Raw genomic sequence first — 24,302 nt, 5'->3', positions numbered from 1 at the left:
AATGTGCGTATATACATGTTTTATATATATATATATATATATATATATATATATATATATATATATATATATATATATATATATATATATATTATCTCGTATATATATGCCTATATATATATATATATATATATATATATATATATATATACGTATATATATGCCTACATATATACATATATATTATATAAACATATATATATACATACACACACATATATATATATTGTGTCTCTAGCACTACGCTTCTTTATTTGGAAGCATTTTATTATATTTCTATATGAATAATATATTGTCTAATAACTAATTCGTCTTTTATGCTAGGCCACTGGTAATAATAATTTATGTTATTACCCTATTTGATTATGTATATATATACAGACTCATGCATACATACATCTACATTTACATGTATGCGTATAAAAACCGCTAGGCAGACAATCACTTTGAAATCTATACAGCTATATGTTTAGTAGATAAACGGAATTGAGATGTTTTTGTATGGAATTAGGTTGCAGCCGGTAAACTTCATTCAGTAAAGCTGATAACATGGTTGTCTAGAGGAAAAATTTTATGTTTAAAGTAACAATGGCCATTTTATTGGAGTTTTCGGATTCGACATACGTATGTCATGCTCCAACTTTCTTTTTCCCAGTTGATCCTTGCCACAGTGATCCATGCAAGAATGGAGGTACATGCCAAGAGGAAGATTCAAGTTATAGATGTATATGTCCACCAGGTTTTGGAGGAGATGACTGTTCACTGGGTAATTATTTGATTTCATTAATCCCGTTTTATACCACACAAAGGACTGTGAAAGCAGTTGCCATAACCATAATCCTTCGGTGTACGTAGATACATTATACATGTATACAATGTGATGCCAGAAAGTTCCTGCTCTAAGGGTGCTGCGAAAGACCTGGTTGGATGAAATAACATGGATCTTATAATATATTACGGGAAGTCTGTATCTTATTTCCCCTTGCTATGCCCAAATCACTGTAATATGATGTACTTCACTTGTATTCCCGTGAATCAAGTGAAATATGTATATAAACATGAGTGAAATAACGACAGGTGATAGTTATTGATATTTATTTTATTTACGGTGTTTTCTATAAGTGTGTATTTTATTTACAGTTGCTCCATGCAGTTCCGATCCTTGTCTAAATGATGGAATATGTGTCGAGGAAGGATCCGAATTCACTTGTCAATGCAAGGCAGGATTTACTGGAAAAGATTGTTCCAAAGGTTTGTTAACGCTTAATTGCTTATACACACATACATACATACATACATACATGCAAGCTAGCAAGCCTGCATGCATGCGTACATACATACATACATACATACATACATACATACATATATACGTACGTACGTACGTACGTACGTATGTACGTACATACATACATACATACATACATACATACATACATACATACATACATACATACATACATACATACATACATACATACATACATACATAGAATATGTAACACATTGCCTAGATACCAATCTTGAGAAATTAGGCTTCTCAAAACCAGAAAGAAGAAAGCTAATTCAAAGACAACAGATCCAATCCTTCACTGGAACTGTAAAAATCTGTAAAACTTTCCAGTTTATCATTTAAATATATATGAGCATGTCTAGATATGCGACTATACGCATGATAATACATACATAAAACAAAACATACAAATCTGCACATATACATACATACATACACACAAAAAAATACTCAGTTGTTGATGATGAAATTCCAATGAAGGATCCTTGGATCTATGTTAGGAACCAGAAATTTCTCTATTGGCAAGAAATCTTGAAATAAAACTAAATAATGACATACATACATACATACATACATACATACATACATACATACATACATACATACATACATACATACATACATATACAGCTGGCTCTCCGTCGGACACGACGACGATTATTCAAGTTGATTCGATCAACTGAACAGCCTGATCGTCAAATTAACGTGCAAGTGGCTGAGTACGTCACAGACACCTGTAAGTCCTCTTTCAACTTCAGTGCTCGAAATAATGGTCATATAAACACCCAATTGGTCCTCCATCAGTTTGTGTTGGTTATCAGTTATATACGCTCTCGATATCATGGCTGATTTCTCGCAGGTACTCAATTGCGAGATTCTTTACTGTCTGCTCCGATTGATGCATTCCAAATGTGGCAATGCCTTGACATCCCATAGCTTGAACTCGAGTGTCCAGGTCAAGTAATGCCTCATTGTAAATGGCGTTATTGAACGTGGCAATTTCCGCTGAGGTTTACCTTGGAATCCTTTGTAGGATGTCTTCTGCCATGCTGTTTTTGTGGGTCGCCCAAAGCCTGAGACGCCCACCCAAACCACATGACATCAACATGATAGAAAATAGCTGGCGCAGTTGACTTGGTGCTCTACTGACCGCTGCCTTCTCCAACGTCTGGTCCCAGTGAGCATCGTCCTCTAATGGTCCATGTTTGGCGCAGACCTCTCTGTATATCGTGCACACTTCCTCATTGTGTCCTCGAAGGTCTGACAGTGTGAAGTAGTAGACGCAGAAAGAAGCATTCCTGCTGATTAGGGTGCACAGTGTACATCCGCCCGATAGCCCCACTTCTGAAGACAGCATCTTCTTCCCAGCCCTCAACGTGTGCCCCTTGCTTGCGTCTGTTCCATATATTGTGTGCCCAAGTATAGTACACGGGAACCTCAACATACAAGTGTTCGGGCAAACAGATCACATTGGCATTATTTGAAGATAGATGTCAAAGTGGTTTCTGGTTGAATTAGGACTACGTTTCGAGCATTGTCTTCTGCGAAATATACCCGCTGGCCATTTTAAAGATGTATAGGTAGATTCACCACTGCTGGATACCGCTCGTGGATTTCGAAACCCTCGTTAGAGGAAATATACCTACCCAACTTATATTACTGAATTTCATCTGCCTACCTGCCCTCCTGTTCAAGTCCAAAAACCGCCATATCTGAGCCCTTATTGATGTATGTACATACCTATTTACTACTTTTTATAGAGTTGCATGACTCAACATTAATGTTTTAGACAGCAAGGGGCACGATCCATCTGTTGTCTATTTCCATCCCTTGATCATTAATTTTGAGTTTGATAGTGTTTAGAGCATGCAAGGGCAACCTGAATCCCACGTCGAGTTTCTAGGTTATTGATTTTATACTAAGACAAATGAAATTAAGCAGAACTGTATAAAATTCAGTGTAAAGTAGGCACATAATATTTCAAGCATATGTGTTTTATCATGCGGCCCTCTCCCTCTTAGAAATGGTATGATGCGGCCACCAGTTGACGAACAGTTACCCATCCTTAAAGGAAAATGAATGGGTTATTTCCCTTGGCTAGGAAAATAAATGGGTTATTTCCCTTGGCTTTTAAAGGAAGCTATGTTAGCCTTCTAGGGGCCCTAACCATTAAAGATTTTTATTAAAATTTAATGAGCCTAGTAACAAACATGTTTGCAAAGTTTCACGAAAATTCGTTAATGGGTGTAGATGGCAACTTGACACAAACAGACATCCAAACACACAACTTGCGTCTATATATGTATAGGTATGTATGTATGTGTATATATATATATATGTATGTATGTGTGTGTATGTATATCTATATATATATATATATATATATATATATATATATATATGTATGTATAGGCGGAGGAGTGCCTGTGTGGTAAGTAGCTTGCTTAAAAACCACATGGTTCCGAGTTCCGGCCCACTGTGTGGCACCTTGGCTAAGTGTCTTGTGAGTGGATTTGGTAGACGGATACTGAAAGAAGCCCATCGTATATAAATATACCTATATATATTTGTGTGTGTGTTTGTCCCCCACCATCGCTTGACAACCGATGTTGGTGAGTTTAAGTCCCCGTAACTTAGCGGCTCGGCAAAACTGACTGATAGAATAAATACTATTCTTGAGAAGAATAAGTCCTCCAATAGATTTGTTCGACTAAAGGCGGTGCTCCAGCATGGCCGCAGTCAAGTGACTGAAACAAATAAGGAAGATAAAAAATAAAAGAATATATATATATATATATATATATATATATATATATATGTATATTGTTGTATTGTGTCTGGGGAGAGTCATTTTTCTTTTTGTGCCTTATTAGGACAATAAAAATACGAAAAACGTGGAAATTTTGGCGGTTAGTGTGTTACATAAGACACAGAAAGAGAATAACTCTCCCCAGACGCAATAGAATATGCTTCAACTCACGATCTCATATAAAGAATCTTGCAAACCAAATCCAAAAACGAAATATATTGTTATAGATATAGATGTATGTACTCTATATAATCGACTAAATTTTCTCTCTTGTAGTCGACATCTGCCATTGTAACCCTTGCAAGAATAATGGAATATGTACCAGCAACGGCGATTCATTTTCCTGTGAATGTAAGTCTGGTTTCAAAGGAACTGATTGTGCTGAAGGTAAATGTTAGCTTATTATGCACATTTTTTCGTCATGTGTTTGGCGTATAAAACCTCATACGAAGTTTTCAATGAAGTATGAATTCAGAGTTTTAAATCTTATAGGGTCTATAATAAATCAACATTTTTGAAATACAATACGATATATATATATATATATAATATATATATATATATTATATATATATATATATCTTTATATATAAAAGAAAGGTTGTGTGTCTGTCTCCTACGATTTAGATTCCTAACTACTCCCACGTTTTGCGGTGCAGTTTAACCAAAACCGGGTATTCATATCGAGCCCTTCTGGGTATTAGCGCGCGTCTACGATGAGTCTACGATTTTTAATGCAGTTTTTTCGCTATTATATAAGGGAAGTAACTCTCTAAAAATGTCTACGATGAGTCAACGATTTTTAAAAAAAATTTACCATCATTTTTTTTTCCATTTTTAATGCATTTTTTTGCTATTTTTTGGCTATAACTCTCTAAAATGCTTATATAGTTATTTCCCATACAAACCCGAGCAACGCCGGGCGATACTGCTAGTATATTATATATATATATATATATATATATATATATATATATATATATATATATATATATTATATATATATATATTCGAACAATGGACTAAAGTGTTGAAAAATTAATATACTATACACGATATGAAATTATATCGAGTTAGTTATGTGTAATATCGTATAGATACAGTAACACAATGGAATCAATATATAATATTACATATATATATATGTGTGTGTGTGCATGAATGTATGTAAGTATATATATATATATATATATATATAATATGTGTGTGTGTGTGTGTGTGTATGTGTGTGTATGAATGTATGTATATATACATGTATATATGTATGTGTATATATATATACATACATACATACATACATACATACATACATACATACATACATACATACATACAAATATATATATAAATGAGAGAGAAGAAGAGAGTTAGACAGATAGAGATAATAACTTGTTTCTGCTCACAGATTCCGTTACAAAATTCCATTCTTAAAGCATTGGGGAATATGATGTCCAATCAGAAGGCGCTGGCGAATTTGCTATGCTCTGAGATGGGACCCAGAAACACGTTATGTCTGGAAGTAGCTAAAGCATTTTACTGTGTCTACGACAATAAACATTTTCATTCTTGAATTCTCTATAGTTGATCAAACTAAAATTTCTCGAATTTAAACTTATTAAATTTGCTATTTCATTGTTCATTGCAGTTACTTCGCCGTGTGTTTGTAGCGTCTTTGGAGATACCCATTATCAGACATTCGATGGTCAAATTATCCATTTCATGGGTACATGCAAGTACCAACTGGTAATTGATAAGCCCAACTATAATCTGACACATTTCGAAGTGGATGTAAAGAACGAGAAAAGAGGACATTCGGATATTTTTTACGAGCGCACAGTCGAGGTTCAGCTACAGAACACTACAGTCCGGCTTCTGCCGTTTAATAGAATTACGGTAGTGTATATTAATTGTTTAATTCTCCTCACATTTCGTATTTACTCTTTTACTCTTTTACTTGTTTCAGTCATTTTGACTGCAGCCATGCTGGAGCACCGCCTTTAGTCGAGCAAATCGACCTCAGGACTTATTCTTTGTAAGCTAAGTACTTATTCTATCGGCTACTTTTCCCGAACCGCTAAGTTACGGGGACGTAAACACACCAGCATCGGTTGTAAGCGATGTTGGGGAGACAAACACAGGCACACAAACATACACACACATACATACATATATATATATATATATATATATATATATATACGACGGGCTTCTTTCAGTTTTCGTCTACCAAATCCACTCACAAGGCTTTGGTCGGCCAGAGGCTATAGTAGAAGACACTTGCCCAAGGTGCCACGCACTGGGACTGAACCTGGAGCCATGTGGTTGGTAAACAAGCTACTTACCACACAGGCTCTCCTGCGCCTAATAATATTTTTTTTTAGTAATTACGTTAAGAAGCATTTAATTTTTTCCACTTTATGTACAATGCTAAGCTGGTTCTTATTTTTGATCGACTCTGAAAGAATCAAAGGCAGAGTCAACCTCAACGTCATTTGTACTCGGAAAGTAAAACTAGAAGAAATACTGCCTTTTTTCTCTATATATATATAACCAAGATATCCTTGACCTGAAGAGTAGCCTGCAGTATACACTTCTCTTGGACATTTACCGCTTCCGAGGTTTCGCTTGCTATGAAATATATGTAACCCGGATCTTATCTACTCCATTCCTTAACTCTTGTATTCTTATTCGCATACCCGGCAACCCTTGTCGCCTACCGTGAGATATTAAAATATTTTTTTTGAGTTTATCGTACTTCGGTACGAAAATATCCACAACCTTCCCTCTCAATAAACCACTATTGTCCCTGAAAGTTGTTTTTTTAATATTTACTACGGATTGCTTGAAGCTAACTTTCTTCCTACACCTCGATCCTTGGATCTTATATATTTATATATATATATATATATATATGAATGTACGTCAGGTTTCCACAGTTTCCGTAAGCCATTTTCACTCACAAGGCATTGATCAGCCCGGGGCTATATAGAAGAAACTTGCCAAAGGTGCCATTCGGTGAGACTGTATCCGAAATCCCGTGGTTACATATGAGTTGCTTAACCACACAACTACACCATGTAAATGTTAGTGAAGTTATTAAAAGAAATCATTCGAAAAATTCAAATTTTAACGTTTTCTTTCTCAGATTTCCTACAGTATTCTTCTACAGTAATTAAATAAATTATTGGTATTTTAAAATATTCATAGGCGTAGCAGTGGCTGTGTGGTAAGTAGCTTACTTACCAACTACATGGTTCCGGATTCAGTCCCACTGCGTGGCACCTTGGGCAAGTGTTTTCTACTATAGCCTCTGGCCGACCAAAGCCTTGTGAGTGGATTTGGTAGATGGAAACTGAAAGAAGCCCGTCGTATATATATATATATATATTATATATATATATATATATATATTATATATATATATATATGTGTGTGTGTGTGTGTGTGTGTGTGTGTGTGTTTGTCCCCCCAACATCGCTCAACAACCGATGCTGCTGTGTTTACGTACCCGAAACTTAGCGGTTCGGCAAAAGCGACCAATAGAATAAGTACTACAAAGAATAAGTCCTGGGGTTGATTTGCTCGACTAAAGGCGATGCTCCAGCATGGCCGCAGTCACATGTCTGAAACAAGTACAAAGTAATAAGTAAAGTAAGTATTCTTTCTTCATTCTTTGACAGGTAAACTCAGAGGAAAGATCATTTCCAATCCTCGACTCTACAGAATTTTCAGCTTATTTCGCAGCTGGCTGGACACTACTCAAAACAGATTGGGGTCTAAAAGTAGAATTTGACGGAATTCATCAAGTGATCATAACACTCCCGGCAACATTTGCAAACAAAGTAACTGGACTTTGTGGTGATTGTAACGGTTATCAAGATGAAATGCACAAAAAGACAGAGAAGGAAATTTTGCACAGCCCTACGAAGTTTACAGATATTGTGAAAAGTTATCGAATTCCAGATGAAGACGATACTCCTGACACAACGTAAGTTAAATATTTGATGAATTAAGAAAAGCCTTTCCATTGATATTACCGATTACGTATTTCTATACACGTGTAGTGACGCTATTTTGGGAAGTTGTCATCGTGCATGCGCAGAGTTGGATTACTTCTGGTAGGCCACCGGAAGTTCCCTCATGCACATGCGCAGAGAACTGCAAACTGAAAGCGTTCCCGCTAAATCTGTCCTTTTGAATCAGCAACCCTACCGAGTGGACGTGACCAACCTTCTCTCAGGGAAAACCCTACATATAGAGAAGCTCTCTTCTAAGCGGGAACGGAGACGGTAATTTTGGCTCACACAAGTGAACAGTTGTGAACAGTCGTGTGGACTTGGCTACCGGTTCGCCCTTAAGTAAAATATGTGTGTATATATTTTTTATTTGCGAAACCCGGAAAAATAAAGTATTATTTATTGCTATTGAAGATCGTCGGATTTTGGTTCTCCCTTCGACAACTGTATGTGACAAGATAAGACAGACACCCCTCAAGTGTTCCTGAGACCTTCATCTTGTTACACATGCATTACATTAACGATATCCATCTGTTTTCTACACCCCCTATTTCTGAAAAGGTTGTTGGAGAGTAGAGTTCTTCAGCACCTCCAGATGGTCTTATCAGAAGCAACTGTTCGTATACTTTCCGGTTGGATTCCCAAGCATGACTACGAACTTCTTCGTTCTTGCTCTACTTCCAGGTCTCCTGCCGATTGGATCGACTTGAAGAATCCATTTTGTGATAGTTTGATAGTTTCCTGCGATATTTTAATCATAGGTGTAGGAGTGGCTGTGTGGTAAGTAGCTTGCTTACCAACCACACATGTTCCGGATTCAGTCCCACTGCGTGGTACCTTGGGAAAGTGTCTTCTACTACAGCTTCGGGCCGGCCAAAGCCTTGTAAGTGGATTTGGTAGACGGGAACTGAAAGAAGCCCGTCGTATATATGTATATATATATGTGTGTGTGTGTGTGTGTGTGTGTGTGTGTGTATGTTTGTGTGTCTGTGTTCCCCCCATCCCCCCAACATCGCTTGACAACTGATGCTGGTTCGGCAAAAGATACCGTTAGAATAAATACTAAGCTTACAAAGAATAAGTCCATAGGTCGATTTGCTCGACTAAAAGCAGTGCTCCAGTATGGCCACAATCAAATGACTGAAACAGGTGAAAGATAGTAAAAGATAATAAAAGATATATCCGCAGTACCGGATCTATGACCTCTCAATACAGCGAAGTATTAACCCAACGTGGAGACACTCCCTGAGCTCCTATCTACACACAATACCGAGTAGCATTACTTCAGATAGTCGTCAGAGGACCTTCATTTCAGCCCCTTGTATTCGTTATCGAAGTTTTCCATCATTATTCAAACTTCATGTCGATAGGTGAGATAGAGACGAAAACAGAATTAAAGGTAACAAGTATGGCTTTTATACAAACCTCTCTCTTCTATTGCAGAAGTTTGAGATTTATGGGCAACTTCTGGTTGCAATGAACTTCCCATATGATTGCCCAGATGGTTGTGTTTGCGTACATGGTGCTAAGTCGAAGCATTATTTGATACATGATTAAATTCTTTCTATTTTATTCCAGATGCGAAGCTAATAAAATCCCAAGCGAATGTTGTAAAGAAAAGACAATTCAATGTGAACTAATTACAAACAGTTCAGCATTTGCAACTTGCAGAATCAATCATGGAGCAAATCTGTTTGAAACTTTCTTAGATTCCTGTAAACGAGACATTTGCATATATGGTGATGACGAGCCGAGTCTGAAAATCGCTTTATGTCGAGTGACTGAATCATTGGCAAAATCTTGTCAAATGGCAGGCACAATTGTTAATTGGAGACAGAGTTTCAATTGCAGTATGTATAAGTAAAATCTAATTACATTCTCATTAGTGCATTTTCACGTAATTTGGATCATTTTTTGGTAAAAATGAAATTTGCTGCAGAGGTCTACATGACGTTGGATATACTATGTATGATCAGTTTAAGCTAAAACAGATTGCTACGCAACAGACCTCACATAAAGCTGTAACGATATCGTACGAGGGCATTCGTTACTTGTTGGTGTTGCTCCTATTGTTCTTCTTCTTCATCATCCAATGAGGACTCACGCCATTAGCCACAAAGAATAATCTCTAATTCGAGCCTACTCTAAGCTACTAAGAATGCGTGTGGCAACTTGAAGATCCACCCACAACACGCGATAGACTGGCAATTGCGCGGGCGCGAAAGCTACGTTGTTATCCTCATTCCGTGGCTTTTAATGGGTGGAGTGCTGAACCATCCTGAGGTACAGAGGATTCGCAATCTAGACTAGGGTCACAAAGTTTACCACACCATAGTGGGTTACACTATGGTTCCTCTGCCGTTTGGAAAAAGTGAGAGAAAGTTGTGGTTAAAGAGTACAGCGGGGTTCACCGCTCCCATCCGCCGGAGCCTCGTGGAGCTTAGGTGTTTTTGCTCAATAAACACTCACAATGCCCGGTCTGGGAATCGAAATCGCGTTCTTAAAACCGCGAGTCCGCTGCCCTAACCACCAGGCCATTGCGCCTCCACTGCTGCTGATGTTGTTATTCTTGTTGTAGATATTATAGTTATCGCATTTTGGACGAACAGAACTATATTTAGAAAGCGTTCAATCCGTACTCCTCTTATCATAGTTATTGAAGAGTATGTCCAGGATTAAATTACACTGGATACACATATCACCTATTTTTTTTATAAGAGGTTTCGATTTGACGTAATTTTGGCAGCTATTTCTTACCAACAGTGTCACCACATAAAAAATGGAATTTTTACAATATAATTTAAGTTTTGACAACACCAGTACTAAAATATTTGAGCTCCTTGAAAAACTCATATTTCATAATTTTATAACAAATATGATCAATAAAATAACAACGTATTCAATATTTTTCCATAATTTTCTTAAACTTTTAATTTTAAATCACAAAGGAAAAATATCTTTCAAAATCAATTTTCCTTGCGAGTACACCAAGAAACAAAATATAATTTACATATATATATATATCTTGGTTTTGCGCGAGGCCAACAAGTTTGGTAAGTGGATTACAGTGGATTACATTGCAACCAGTGCTCAAATGGTTTTTCTTTTAACGACCCCGAAAGGATTACAGGCAAAGTTGACCCTGGCGAGATGTCACATGAACAGATATTTGAATATGATTATTCTTTGGTCATTGTACATTTTGGATCGAAATTTTCCTGAGTCTAGTATTGATTTAGCTTTTTTGGTATCATTGATATAATTGAATCTTTGTAAGGAAATGCTTTTCTCTCTTGTAGCAATCAAACTGAGTATTTAATCATATATTTTAAAATGTGATTTCAGCAAAAGTTTGTCCAAATAAACAAATCTACAAGATCCGAACTCCCACTTGCCAACCAACATGCGTGAATACTTCTCCAAATTGCACAACGTATACCGACGGTTGTGTATGCGAACCTGATTATATTCTTAGTGGTTCGGAATGTGTTCCTAAATCAAAATGTGGCTGTCAAAATGAAAATCGTTATCTACCAGTAAGTTTTGGAAGTGAAAACCCATTTATTGTCTTTTATCTTCGGCTTGTTTCTGTCATTGGACGGGGGCTATGCTGGTGCACCGCCTCCAAGGAATTTCAAACTGGAAATCAGAATTAATTACATATTTCTATGGCTGCATATTTTTTATATCTTTGTAAATGGTATTTTCTATATTTAATATTCTAAAAGGATTTACGGAGATGTACTTGCATAGCAAGTGACCTGATCTCAGATTGTGTGCTGAAACAAAAACAATTGCAGCGTGGAAGGTGTTTATAAACCATTTAAAAACACGCAAAAACCCGTTTGATTCACTTCAACACTTAAATTTAATTTGTTAAAATATTTTCGTCCCTTTGAAACTGCGACGTGTTCACTGGCGGAATTTTGTCAGTGAGCACGTCGCGGTTTCAAAGCGACGAAAATATTTTGACACAAATTAAATTTAAATATTGTAGTGAATCTGACGGGCATTTTTGCGTTTTTAAATGGCTTATAAACGCCTAAAAGGATTGCTATCGCTCTTTAAGAAAACACCACAATACTTATCTACGCATTCAGTGACGTATATGTATCTGTGCGTATGTGTGTGTGTGTGTGTGTGTGTGTGTGTGTGTGTATGCAGAGAGAGGGAGAAAGGGAGGGGAAGAGAGAGAGGGAGAAGAAGAGAGAAGCGCAGGCATGGCTAAGTGGTTAAGGAGCTACTTTGTAACGATATGGTTTCAGGTTTAGTCCCACAAGGCTTCTACTATAAACCCCGGCTGACCAATGCTTTGTGAGGGAATTTCGGAGACGGAAACCACGAAGGATCCCGTCGTGTGTGTGTGTTTAGTGTGAATGTGTGTGTGTGTGTATGCATATGTGGGTGTATAAGTGCGTGCATGTGTGTGTATGTGTACGTTCGTTTGCGAGTGTGTGTTGTGCGTTTGTACGCATGTGTATCTGCGTATGTAAGTATGTGTGCATGTGTATGTATGTGTTCGTTCCTCTGTGTGTGTGTGTGTGTGTCCCATCATCGCTTGACAACCTGATTTGCCCCTGCAACTTAGCAATTCAGCCAAAGAAACATATAGAATGTGTACCAGACTAAAGTGTTGGGGTCCCTTATTTGCCTGAAACCCTTCAAAACGATGCCCCTGCATAGCTGTGGTACAATGACTGAAGCAAATAAGATGTATCACTTGTTTCAGTCAGTTAACTGCGATCATGCTACAGCACCGCCTTGAAGGACTTTAGTTGCAAAAGTCGATCTCAAGACCTATTCTTCAAGGCTTGGAATTTATTCTGTCTGTCGTTTCACCGAACCGCTAAGTTATGGGGATGTAAATACTCCGGCACCAGTTGTCAAGCGGTGATGGCTGGACAAGCAGAGAAACAAAGACACACACACATAAAAATATATATATATATACACGTGTATATATGTCTATGTGGGTGTGTGTATGTATGTATGAGCACATGTGCGTATATATATATATATATATACATATATATATATATATATATATATATATATATATACATGTGTGTGTGTATATATGTCTATGTGGGGGTGTGTATGTATGTATGAGCACATATGTGTATATATATATATATATATATATAATATATATATATATATATATATTATATATATATATATATACATGTGTGTGTGTATATATGTCTATGTGGGTGTGTGTATGTATGTATGAGCACATATGTGTATATATATATATATATTATATATATATATATATATGAATATATATACATACACGGTGTGTGTATGAATGTATGTATGTACACATATTCTGTATGTGTATTGCATTTTTTAAATAATTGTTGTCATGAAAATATTTGTCTTAGGTGCTGGAAGGTTATTACTCTTCGGATTGTCTAAATAAAACCGAATGCCAAGAAGGTCGGAAAGTAATTATGAAACCGAAAGTTCCCTGTGGTGAAAACAGCCAATGCAGAATTAAGGATGGCAAACGTGGCTGTTTCTGCGACGATGGATTCACATTTTACAAAGGCAAATGTGAAATGCTGGGTAAGTATGCCAATCTTTGTTAAACTTCATAAAGATTCATAAAGATTATAATGAAATTTTTGTAGAAACATTAGTTTAGATATATTTCAAGAAGTGTTTATCTTTTATATATATATACGAGCAAAACTCCCCCCGTCCAATGGGTGGTGCTGAGTTGTCAAACATTTAAACCAAATTTTCTCAAAACAACTTGTCCGACCGTCCCATAGGCCTCCCCTTTGAGAAACACTGATTTAATCTAAATTTGAGACACCAGCAAAAGAAGAAATAAAGATAGATTTTTTTTCTATTCCAAAGAAAAACGATTTTATTTACACAAATATGCAACCGAAGAATTTAAAGTAAAAGTAATGATAAGGCTGTTGACTGGGAGAACACAAACACGGTTGAAACAGTAAGCTTGGCAGGAAAGATATGTGCCTTTAAGCAGTACAAAAACAACAAAAAATGGAAGGTGCAGTTATGTACAGGTTCACGGAAGAAAAGCAGGACAAAAACGGCTTCATCGATCGCATTCTTACCTGGAATCGATTTTTGTAATTTTTCAAGACTTATACACGCCCTGATACCGTCGGTATCGACGACATATCAAATTTGAGCGCAATTGGATGGAGGATGCCCGAGATCATAGAAGACACACACACAGGTTGTGCTCCAGCATGGCCTTAGTCTGGAGCCTTTACGAGCCGGCTGAACTCTTTTGGTACCAGGACACTTCGCAAGATTATGGATTACTTTTGGTCGGATTTCGCGTCCAACCAACGACTTTACTGAGAAACCGGCATGTGTATGTTATTTCTATGATTCAGGAGCGCCAATTCAGGCTGTTTGGCCATGTTGTTCGATTTTCCGAGCTAGACGCTGTTTGTCGTGTTCTCTTCACTGAGGATCTGACTGGGTTGACGGCTCTTGTTGGTCAACCACGTGCCACGTGGCCAAGGCAGATGAAGAGGTATCTTGCAAAGATGGGGACCGCCTGGGACTCTGTTAAAGAGGTCGCTTGGAAGAACCCGGAAATATACCGACAAATGGCGAATGCAACAACGGGCTGCAAGGGCGCAAACCCCAACAACTACAAACAAGCCAATTTTTAAGCTTAAGTAAACTATAAAACTATATAGGTGAAATTTATAGAAAAACAAACGACGAAGACAGGTATATGAACAACAGCAAGTGTATTAGTTTGACGCTCGGGAAAAATGAAAAAAGTCTTTTACATTTCGAGTCTACGCTCTTCAACAGAAACTAATAAGAGAAAATTAACAGAGAGAGAATGAAAAGAACTTGTAGATTTCAGCAGTCCAACATGACGAAATTGAACCATGAATATTTATATAATTATTTTATTTTATTATTTTTAGGGTCGACAGATTTCATTCGTGTACAGAATGCTAAGTTAGATACGATACCCATCTTTACGTATGTGGTTCCACACCCTAATTTGTGCGCGAAGAAATGCCAGGAATTAAAAGGATGCCGGTCTTTCAACTATGACAACGACCACGAAATTTGTGAATTGCTCTCTAGAAATGCGGCTTCAAACAATGTTTTGAGATCCATCGATTGTAAAAACAGAGATTATTATCAACGTAAAGGTAAGTAATAGTATGAAATATATATTTTCGTGTGAGAGTGTAGGAGGAGCGACAGAAGCAGGTGTAAGTTTGCAAAAAATCGATCCTGTGAGGTTATTTCACTTCCTGTTTAAAACCAATACATTTACACAACCTTTTGAAACTACTCGAACGCCACTTTATCGATATTCATTCGCGCATATTTCTGGATAATGTGTGTGTACGTATGTTATATACTTACGCACATACATGCATACATGTACATATATAATGCGTGTGTGCGCGTGCGTGTATGTGCGTGTTTGTCTTTCTGTTTGTGTGTGTATGTCTTGTAGCGGTTTTGTATATCTATAAAATTTCTAGGGAACATGCCATAATTCGTTTTTTCGAACTAGATCTCGAAGCACACATGAAGCTATAAAAAATAGAGCATGAAGATATTGGGCTGAAAAACACTTCTGAATAGAAAAAGTCGAAGGCGTCGAAATTTTACCATCCAAACTAGTATTTTCAACCCAATATTGTCATTATTATTATTATTATTATTATTATTATTATTATTATTATTATTATTATTATTATTATTATTATTGTTACTTTTTTTTTCTTCTTTCAAATTTGCTTCCATTTCTTGCCGAGTGTCTTCCCGACTCCTAGGGCAAAGAAACTCATAGTATACATTGGTAGGCCATTAAACCAAACTCAATAGTTGGTTTTTTTTTTTTTAAATTAAAATACATGAGCAGCAACAGTTCTCACATCGACAATGCTCTTCTCAATACGTGTGATGTACCAGTTAAAACAATCTTTTGCACTTCTTGCAGGGATGGTAAGCCAGGGATCATTCTCATATAATTTTCGGTTCCCTTCTTGATCATTCCTAGTGCTCCTACGATCACTGGTATTGTAACCGCCTTGAGATTTCACAGTTTCTCAATTTCAATGAGCAGGTCTTTATATTTTCTGAGCTTGTCAAACTCTTTCGCCGAGATATTATGATCACAGGGGATGCTCATGTCGATCAATAAGCAAACTTTATTGTTTTTGTCTTTCACAACAATATCTGCTTTATTGGCTTTGATGGTTCGGTCTGTATGTACTGGAAAGTCCCACATAGTCGTTACATTTTCTCCTTCAGTTACAGCTTCAGGGTGGTGATTATGCCACTTGTCGGCAGTTTTGATATTGTAATGCCGGCTTATTAGCCAGTGTAGATATTGGCCAACTCTGTCATGTCTTAATTTATATTCCACTGGTGCTAAGACTTTACATCCAGAGATTAGGTGGTCCACTGTTTCAATCATGTCGTTGCAGAATCGGCATTTTGGGTCTGCTCCATTTTTCATCACATTGGCCTGGTAGTTCCGGGTTAATAGGCTTTGATCTTGAGCAGCCAGGATGAAACCTTCGCTCTCTGCTTTTAGCCCTGAGCTCCGTAGCCACTGATGGGTTTGCTTCTGGTCAACATCAGCTTGTTTGCTGCGGGCCACATATTTGCCGTGCAGAGGTTTCTTTTTTTTTGCGCTTTTATTATTATTATTATTATTATTATTATTATTATTATTATTATTTTATTATTATTATTATTATTGTTATTGTTATTGTTATTATTATTTCTTTATTTACATACATACACACACACACATACAGAGGCAGAAACATAGTGTTCAAAACATAAACGTGATCATCCATTCTAATCTCACATACATGTTTTTTCTTTCAATTTTTTTCAAGGATTTAAAAATATCATTAAAGGAGCAAGTGTCGCCGAATGTAGCAAACTAGTTGAATATCATGCAGTAAAGACCTTTGCCGATTGCTCTGCATTGTGCGTTATAAAGCAATGCGTAGCCGATGAGTATTCCGAAAGCAAGCAAATATGCAAAGTAATACCAACCAATAGGAATAGTTTTGAATTATACGGTAACGAGCCATGGACCTTTTACGGTGAGATATTTTAATTATAAATGCTGATGTTATAGAACGAGACTGTACGAGGCTAATGTTGACACAGGCTTCTAAGAAAGTTTACATTATATAAGTGTATGTGTGTTTGTGTATGTGATGTGTAGGTAGGTATTATATGCATATATATATATTATATAATAATAAATATTAGGGAATAAATCCAAATTTACAGGGAAAAAAATCAGATTTAGGATTAAATCCAATTTTATAGTAAAATATTATATAATATTAATTAGAGACAAAACCACTATTTTGCAAAACAAACAAGAAAAGACTTAATCAATACATAAAATTTTAATAAAAAGTAAAAAAACCGCCACTACAATTGTTTCATGTCTTCAATGACAATCTTCAGGTGGATTTCCGATCTAAAATATCAATATATTAAAATATAAGTTTAAAATAATTTTAAAATAATAAAAAAACATATAAATATATAATCTATATATAACCTATATATAGTCCATATATAATCAATATATAATCTAAAATAAACCCTATCAACAATTAAATATAAAACAAAAAGATAAATAAACTATATATACACACATACGCATACACTTATAACTAAGTATATATAACCATATCTAAATACATACACTAACTCACACACCTATATATATATCCCTATACATACACATAAAAACGTCTAGGCAACGATAAATAAATAAAATAGCCAAATACTTCAACACATTACTTATTCATACTCCCTCACACACACATACAACCCACATACATAAACAATATACATATACCCGCTCACACATACATATACATACATACAGAACTCGATATATACACCAATATACTCACACCCACATCTATACAGATAAATAAATTACTCAAACAGTCACACACACACACACACCCACATTCACACATACATAAACACTCAAAATAAAAATAAACAATTCTTTACACGTGGTGATCGAACGTATTTTAAAAAATTATGAATGGAATAATATATAATCAACGTAAATATACAGAATTTACTCCAAATCATTAATAAACCATCATGATAAAAGAAACCCATATATACATATAATGATAAAACTCCCTTTAACCATACACAATAATACCTATATAGCAATCTCCATATATACATTCACACACAAATACACATACGTAAAACACACACACACACCATATACGTATACCCCCTCACAAATACATATACATACGTACTAAACTCGATATATACAACAATATGTTCACACCCACACTCATACAGATAAATAAATTACACAACCAAAATACGCACACACACACACACACATTCACACATACATAAACACTCAAAAGAAAAACTACATTACTACACATAATACGATATAGAAAATACTCCATAATTAACCAGAATATCATAAGTAACATGATTAACATAAGGAGAAAAAAATATATACATACTTTCAAATCAGTTTCAATTTATGAAGTGAAATTAAACTCTAGCCGTTATAACGTCAAACAAAAGTACGTTACCATAGGAACCTAACATATGTATAAAAAGTCTTCGCGCTATGTAAACGAACGTCATTTAAAATTATGAATGGAATATATGGAATTAAAAATTCTTTTCGCGTGGTAAACGAACATTACTTAAAAATTATGAATGGAATAATGTAATAAAATATCAAACATCTTAAATATACAGAAATTACTACAAATTCTTTAACAAAACTACCATGATAAACGAAAACTCATAAATACATATAATGATAAAACCTCCCTTTACTAAACACTATAACATACCTATATAGCAATCCCCCTAACCTATACATTCACACACAAATACACACACGTAAACCACACACCCACAACATATACAAATACCCACCCCACTCACACATACCTATACATACGTATAAACCTCAATTAAGTCTTTCCTTGTTTGTTTTGCAAAATAGTGGTTTTGTCTCTAATTAATATTATATATATTATATATATATATATATATATATATATATATATATATATATATATATATATGTATATATATATAAATAATATATATATATATATATGTATATAATACCTACCTATATATATATATATATTATATATATGTATATATATATAAATAATATATATATATGTATATAATACCTACCTACACATATATACCTATATATATATATATATATAATATATATATAGAGAGAGAGAGAGAGAGAGAGAGAGGGGGGTGGAGGGGTGGAGGGGGATTTCACATTTCGAGTGGAGCTCTTCGTCAAAAATATAGAAAAAAAAAGAAAAAGTTCAAAGTGAAGACGGAGAAAGATATATATATATATATATATTATATATATACATATATATATATATATATATATATATATATATATATATTATATAAGCGTTCTCGCTAGCGGGTGCTGGGGCAAATTTTCATCTCCCTCCTATATTTAGAGGTTTTAACACAGTACGTCAATAAGAGACGAAAACCCCAGTAAATGGGTTTTTCAGTTTGATAAAACACAATTGCATATACTGTATTATAAAACATAAACTCAGAAAACCGTGCGGCTATCGCAGTAAGTTCCACTTACGAACTCGACTATCAGTACAATAACTGCATAAAATTGTTTTATATATCACGAAGAACGAGAAAATGCCCTTGCCTTTGATAAGTGCTCCAGTTATAGTGGAAGGGGTGAAGGAATATATCCTGACACCAAAGATCTGGCGCAGATGCTTGCAAGAGTGTCGGTTCTGATAAAGTGGCACAACTTGCCAAGCTGTGCGGCTAAACTGGGCGTCCCTGGTTTTGTAAGCGTTTGTAAGCTGGAATAAATAATTAAACATTTTTTAAATTATTTTTCAGGACGAAACATTTAATCTTCTTTGCTGCGTGGAGGTCAATCTACCAACCCCGTCATATTTTCTTTCTTGCATATGTCAATAGCATGTAATGATATTTCCAAAAATAAAAATTTACCTCATTTGACAATGTTGTTTCTTGTTTTGTTTCGCTTGTCTTGTTCATTTTCTTGTTTTCTGATATTTTAGACACTTTAAAAATACCAACTCACCCTTTCCGAGTGCAATAGTTGGTCAAGGCCGTCACTGTCCCGGGTACTTCAAACCCCTTGTTCACTGAACAGAACTGCGAGGCGTTTCCGAGTGGTGCCGCTGTCCTAAAGTGAAACTTCAGAGGCAACCAGATACTAAACGGCTCGATTGGTCTTTTGCCTCTACATCCGTTTCCTACGATCGATTTGCGCAATCGAGACACTTCGGTTTTCCATCAGAGTTTCCTCAAGCTTCGACTTAAGCATTAATGTGTTCTTAATATTGTCTACTGGATATCTTACCCTCACATGTAATATATAAACCAAATATAAACCAAATAATGCTTTATAGTCTATATCCTGAAATACTGCAATCCCAGCATGGCAAAAGACAAAATACCTCCATCTAACATAAACATTACTCTTTAACACAAAGCTTGTGTTCATTTGTCTTATGAAGCAAATCTTTCCTATACGATCACCCTTCATATTTGGAATAAGAATTAATACATCGATGCTTTTATCCTCATATCTGTTTTCATCTGTACCAATACTAAAATGTATAGGCCTTAACTAGTTGTCAATCAACAAATATTCATTAAATGAAACAATTAATGTGTACCACATGCACAATATTAATTTATTAAAATTACGTATGGATATACAGTGCGGGTGTAAATATTTGGGTATTCTAACAAAGCTTAGTGTAGTCATTGTCAACCTACTTGACATGAGAACAGCCAGTGAATAGGAGAGAATGTGAGACCACAAGATAAGGAAAATAACTGAATCGTGAAAATCCTGAAGTATCTCTGATTAGGGTTGCTGACAAGGAGATTAGGGGTGAGAAATGAAAGACTATCATACAGGGAAGAAGCAACATGACCCATACAAACCTAGGATAGCTTTGCGCTGAGTTGTATTTTCTAACCTCCAAATAACTGTTGATCTACAAATTCCTAACAATCGCCTTAGCTGTAAATAAGTGAAGAGGTTAAATAATCAAAAGCTTGTATCTCTAAATGACACTTGGGAAACCAAAGGCCAGTGGACAGGTGGAATATCATTTAGGAAAAAAACTCACCTGCCAGCAACTTCCACACAGTATGGGCCATAATAAAAACTAGGATTTATAATATTTTTCTAATAATATTTTTTTCCAATAATACTTTTTCCAATATCTCATTAAATTTTGAACTGAGATCTTGGCTTTTGTTGTTTTATAAACATCTGGTAGGTAATCTCCCTATTTTAAAAATCTATAATGTCCTTTGCATCGTCAAATCAGTTATTTCTCTCACATTGTTAGGTAAAAACCTGCGAGTTACTTCTCTTTGAGTCTCTGATCACCAGTTTTTAAAACAGTTCCTGTTCCTTTTGCATACTTACAGATGTTGGTATATCTTCTTAATTGTTTGTCAATAACCCTTGCATCGTGGCCTTCGTTAATCTCAGGAACTGTAGGTAAACTTTGGTTTAATTTCAAGGATCTGACAGAAATGGCTGTTAGCATTTAAAGCAGCCATATCAGGTCCAGATATTCTACATGTTTTATGTTCAAATTGGCCAGTTCCAGCCGTTCACACCTACTCTGGGATATCATTCTTAAAATTAACAGTCACATCATCAAACTCTTTAAGTTACGATATATTAAATGATTAATTAACACAATGTATATGAATAAGCATTACATCAGACACGCTCAATTGTGTTTTTAATAAAATGTCGAAGAGTTTCTTCGTACCATAATCACCTTGATCACCTTGACCGACCATTCCGGCGGGCGTCCAATTGACACCGCTGGTCACAGCACGCTGTCCGTTCCTCTCTGGATCGCGCCTTTCTCATCCACGTGATCCCATTCGGCCTCCTGAAATCGTAACTCCACCATCGTGGAGGCCTTCCGAGTGGTCGTTACCGCTCGCGCGGGTACCACTCGACAACTGCGCGGGTCCACCGATTATCGGTGAGCCGGGTGACGTGTCCAGCCCATCTAAACTTGGTGCGAGTATATTCTACGATGACATCTCTCATGCCGGACTTCTCTCTGATTATCTCGCTACTGATGTGCTCTCTCAACGAGATTCCAAGCATTGACCTTTCTATGGCTCTTTGAGCCGTTTCGAATCTCTGTTCTTCTCTCTTTGTTGTAGCCCATGTTTCACTACCATATAACATTGCATAATAATAATAATGATAAAATAATGATAAAAATCTGGATATAAACCACTTTCAAATGTTTTCAGCTGTTTTGGTTGGGTGGGTTCTTTAACAAAATTCGTGGTACAAATCTGGCATTCACTTTGTTCGCAGTTAATAGGCAAGTAAACTATTTGTCTGTATATTAAAATTTACAAACAGTATGCTGTCATTGTATATGACAAATATTTTCCCATTGAAAGCCAGTTTTTATCCAATGTCTGAAAAAAAGTATCTTACAGAACCGCTAAAAGTCATTTCTACCATGGTCTAAAATTTTTTTTTCCTAACTTGTTACTCGCATCTGTGTGTACTATTTGGTATGTCTAGCAAAAAAGGACAACACTCAATTCAGTGAGTGAAACCACTGTATTTATTTCATGAATACAGAAGTTATGCGTGAACTGCTTCAAGTTTTATGCTCAGAAAGTGAGGTGTTCGAACTGGTAGTATAGCGAACTGTGTACGATTCCACTCATAAAAAATATTAATATTATATTAATTATTTTATGAGGAAAAATATATACATGAGAAAAACCCAGCTTCCAAGATCAGGATCAACTCTAATTTTTTTTGCAGCTTTTAACATTTTTCTTATAACCTCTATAGTTTTTCTTGGTATAATCTTACAGATAGCTATGATTTATGTGTCTAACTAATTGCCGCATCGTACTCAGTGCTAGTCCGAACACCGCATCATCGGAACATGAAACTTGAAGTAGCTCTCGTATAACTCCTGTATTCATTAAATGATATTTCATTCTCATTGAATATATTGGGGCTATTTTCTGATCCTATCAAATAGCGAAGAATACATTATAATTCCCAACACGCGAATTTACACCGCAAATTCAGGCAGACTTATCACATATTATTGGCAAGATATCCACAGGTTTCGTTGAGGCTTCTAAGGTTTCAACCAACACACTTCTATTAGCCAAACAAAGATTTAGTTAAACATGCATCTCAACTTTTCAACCACAGTTCAATCCCACTGCGTGGCACTTTGGGTAAATGTTTTCTCCTATAGCCTCAGGCCGACCAAAGTCTTGTAAGTGGATTTGGTTGACGGAGACTGAAAGAAGTATGTGTGTATGTATACGTGTGAATGATGGGGAGAGAGAGAGAGCGAGTGTGTGTCTTTGTATCTGTGTTTGTCTCCCTACTTGACAACCGGTGTTGGTATGGCAAAACAGACCAATAGAATAAGAACTAGTCCATCAAAAATGAGCACCAGGGTAGATTCAGTCGACAAGAATTCTTCAAGGCACTGCCTCAGCATGGCCGCAATTTAATGACTGAATCAAGTAAAGGATAAAAGAAAGTTTTCTATACTAATGCTTGTTTCAAAATGAAACAAATAATTTTTTCAGTGAAATATACGTTTTCCTTTTTCAGTAAGTATATATAGAAAAAGTATTATAAATCGTAAGGCTAGTTGTTTCCAATAGATATTTGTACTTGTGGTGAAATAAAATCCTACGAGTATCTCCCTTAAAACTAATAACGAAATAAGTAACAGTAATATACTTATATTTTTATCAGTTACTGTATTTTACACTAAATTAAAACAATCAATATCCATAATTATTTGAATAAAATACGTCACTTGTTTTTCTTTGATGGACTGAAAGTCACTTGATATTTTATGAGAAACGATATTGAGTCAACAATAAGAGATTAAAGAGTAATCCATAAAGGATATATGTTCTAATACAAAAATATAAATCTTCCTATTGTTAGCCATTGTCTATTAATCGCCGTGGATTATACGGCAATGAAACAGCTGTAATTGTAATGAAAAACATCGATGCTACAGAAAGTTCGTTAATATGCACGACTTTTAAATATAACTGAAGTAGC

At 35.6% G+C, this 24,302-nt stretch overlaps 1 protein-coding gene across 1 annotated transcript in view; it reads left to right on the top strand.

The window, feature by feature from the left end:
- LOC115209196 (neurogenic locus notch homolog protein 1) overlaps positions 1-20,176 on the top strand; it is a 109,250-nt gene extending 89,074 nt beyond the window's left edge. Inside the window, 11 exon segments of the mRNA XM_036501643.1 lie at positions 656-766; positions 1,141-1,251; positions 4,380-4,490; positions 5,749-5,996; positions 7,784-8,091; positions 9,698-9,969; positions 11,465-11,655; positions 13,507-13,690; positions 15,052-15,285; positions 16,999-17,211; positions 20,054-20,176. Coding sequence (XP_036357536.1) covers positions 656-766; positions 1,141-1,251; positions 4,380-4,490; positions 5,749-5,996; positions 7,784-8,091; positions 9,698-9,969; positions 11,465-11,655; positions 13,507-13,690; positions 15,052-15,285; positions 16,999-17,211; positions 20,054-20,067 — 1,997 coding nt within the window. The 3' untranslated portion in view covers positions 20,068-20,176.
- Positions 20,177-24,302: the final 4,126 nt, after the last annotated feature.

The sequence above is a fragment of the Octopus sinensis genome, linkage group LG3 (genome assembly GCF_006345805.1).
Source record: "Octopus sinensis linkage group LG3, ASM634580v1, whole genome shotgun sequence".
NCBI lineage: Eukaryota > Metazoa > Mollusca > Cephalopoda > Octopoda > Octopodidae > Octopus > Octopus sinensis.
Note: the sequence above shows the minus strand (reverse complement) of the source record. Positions and strands in the feature narration are given on the sequence as shown.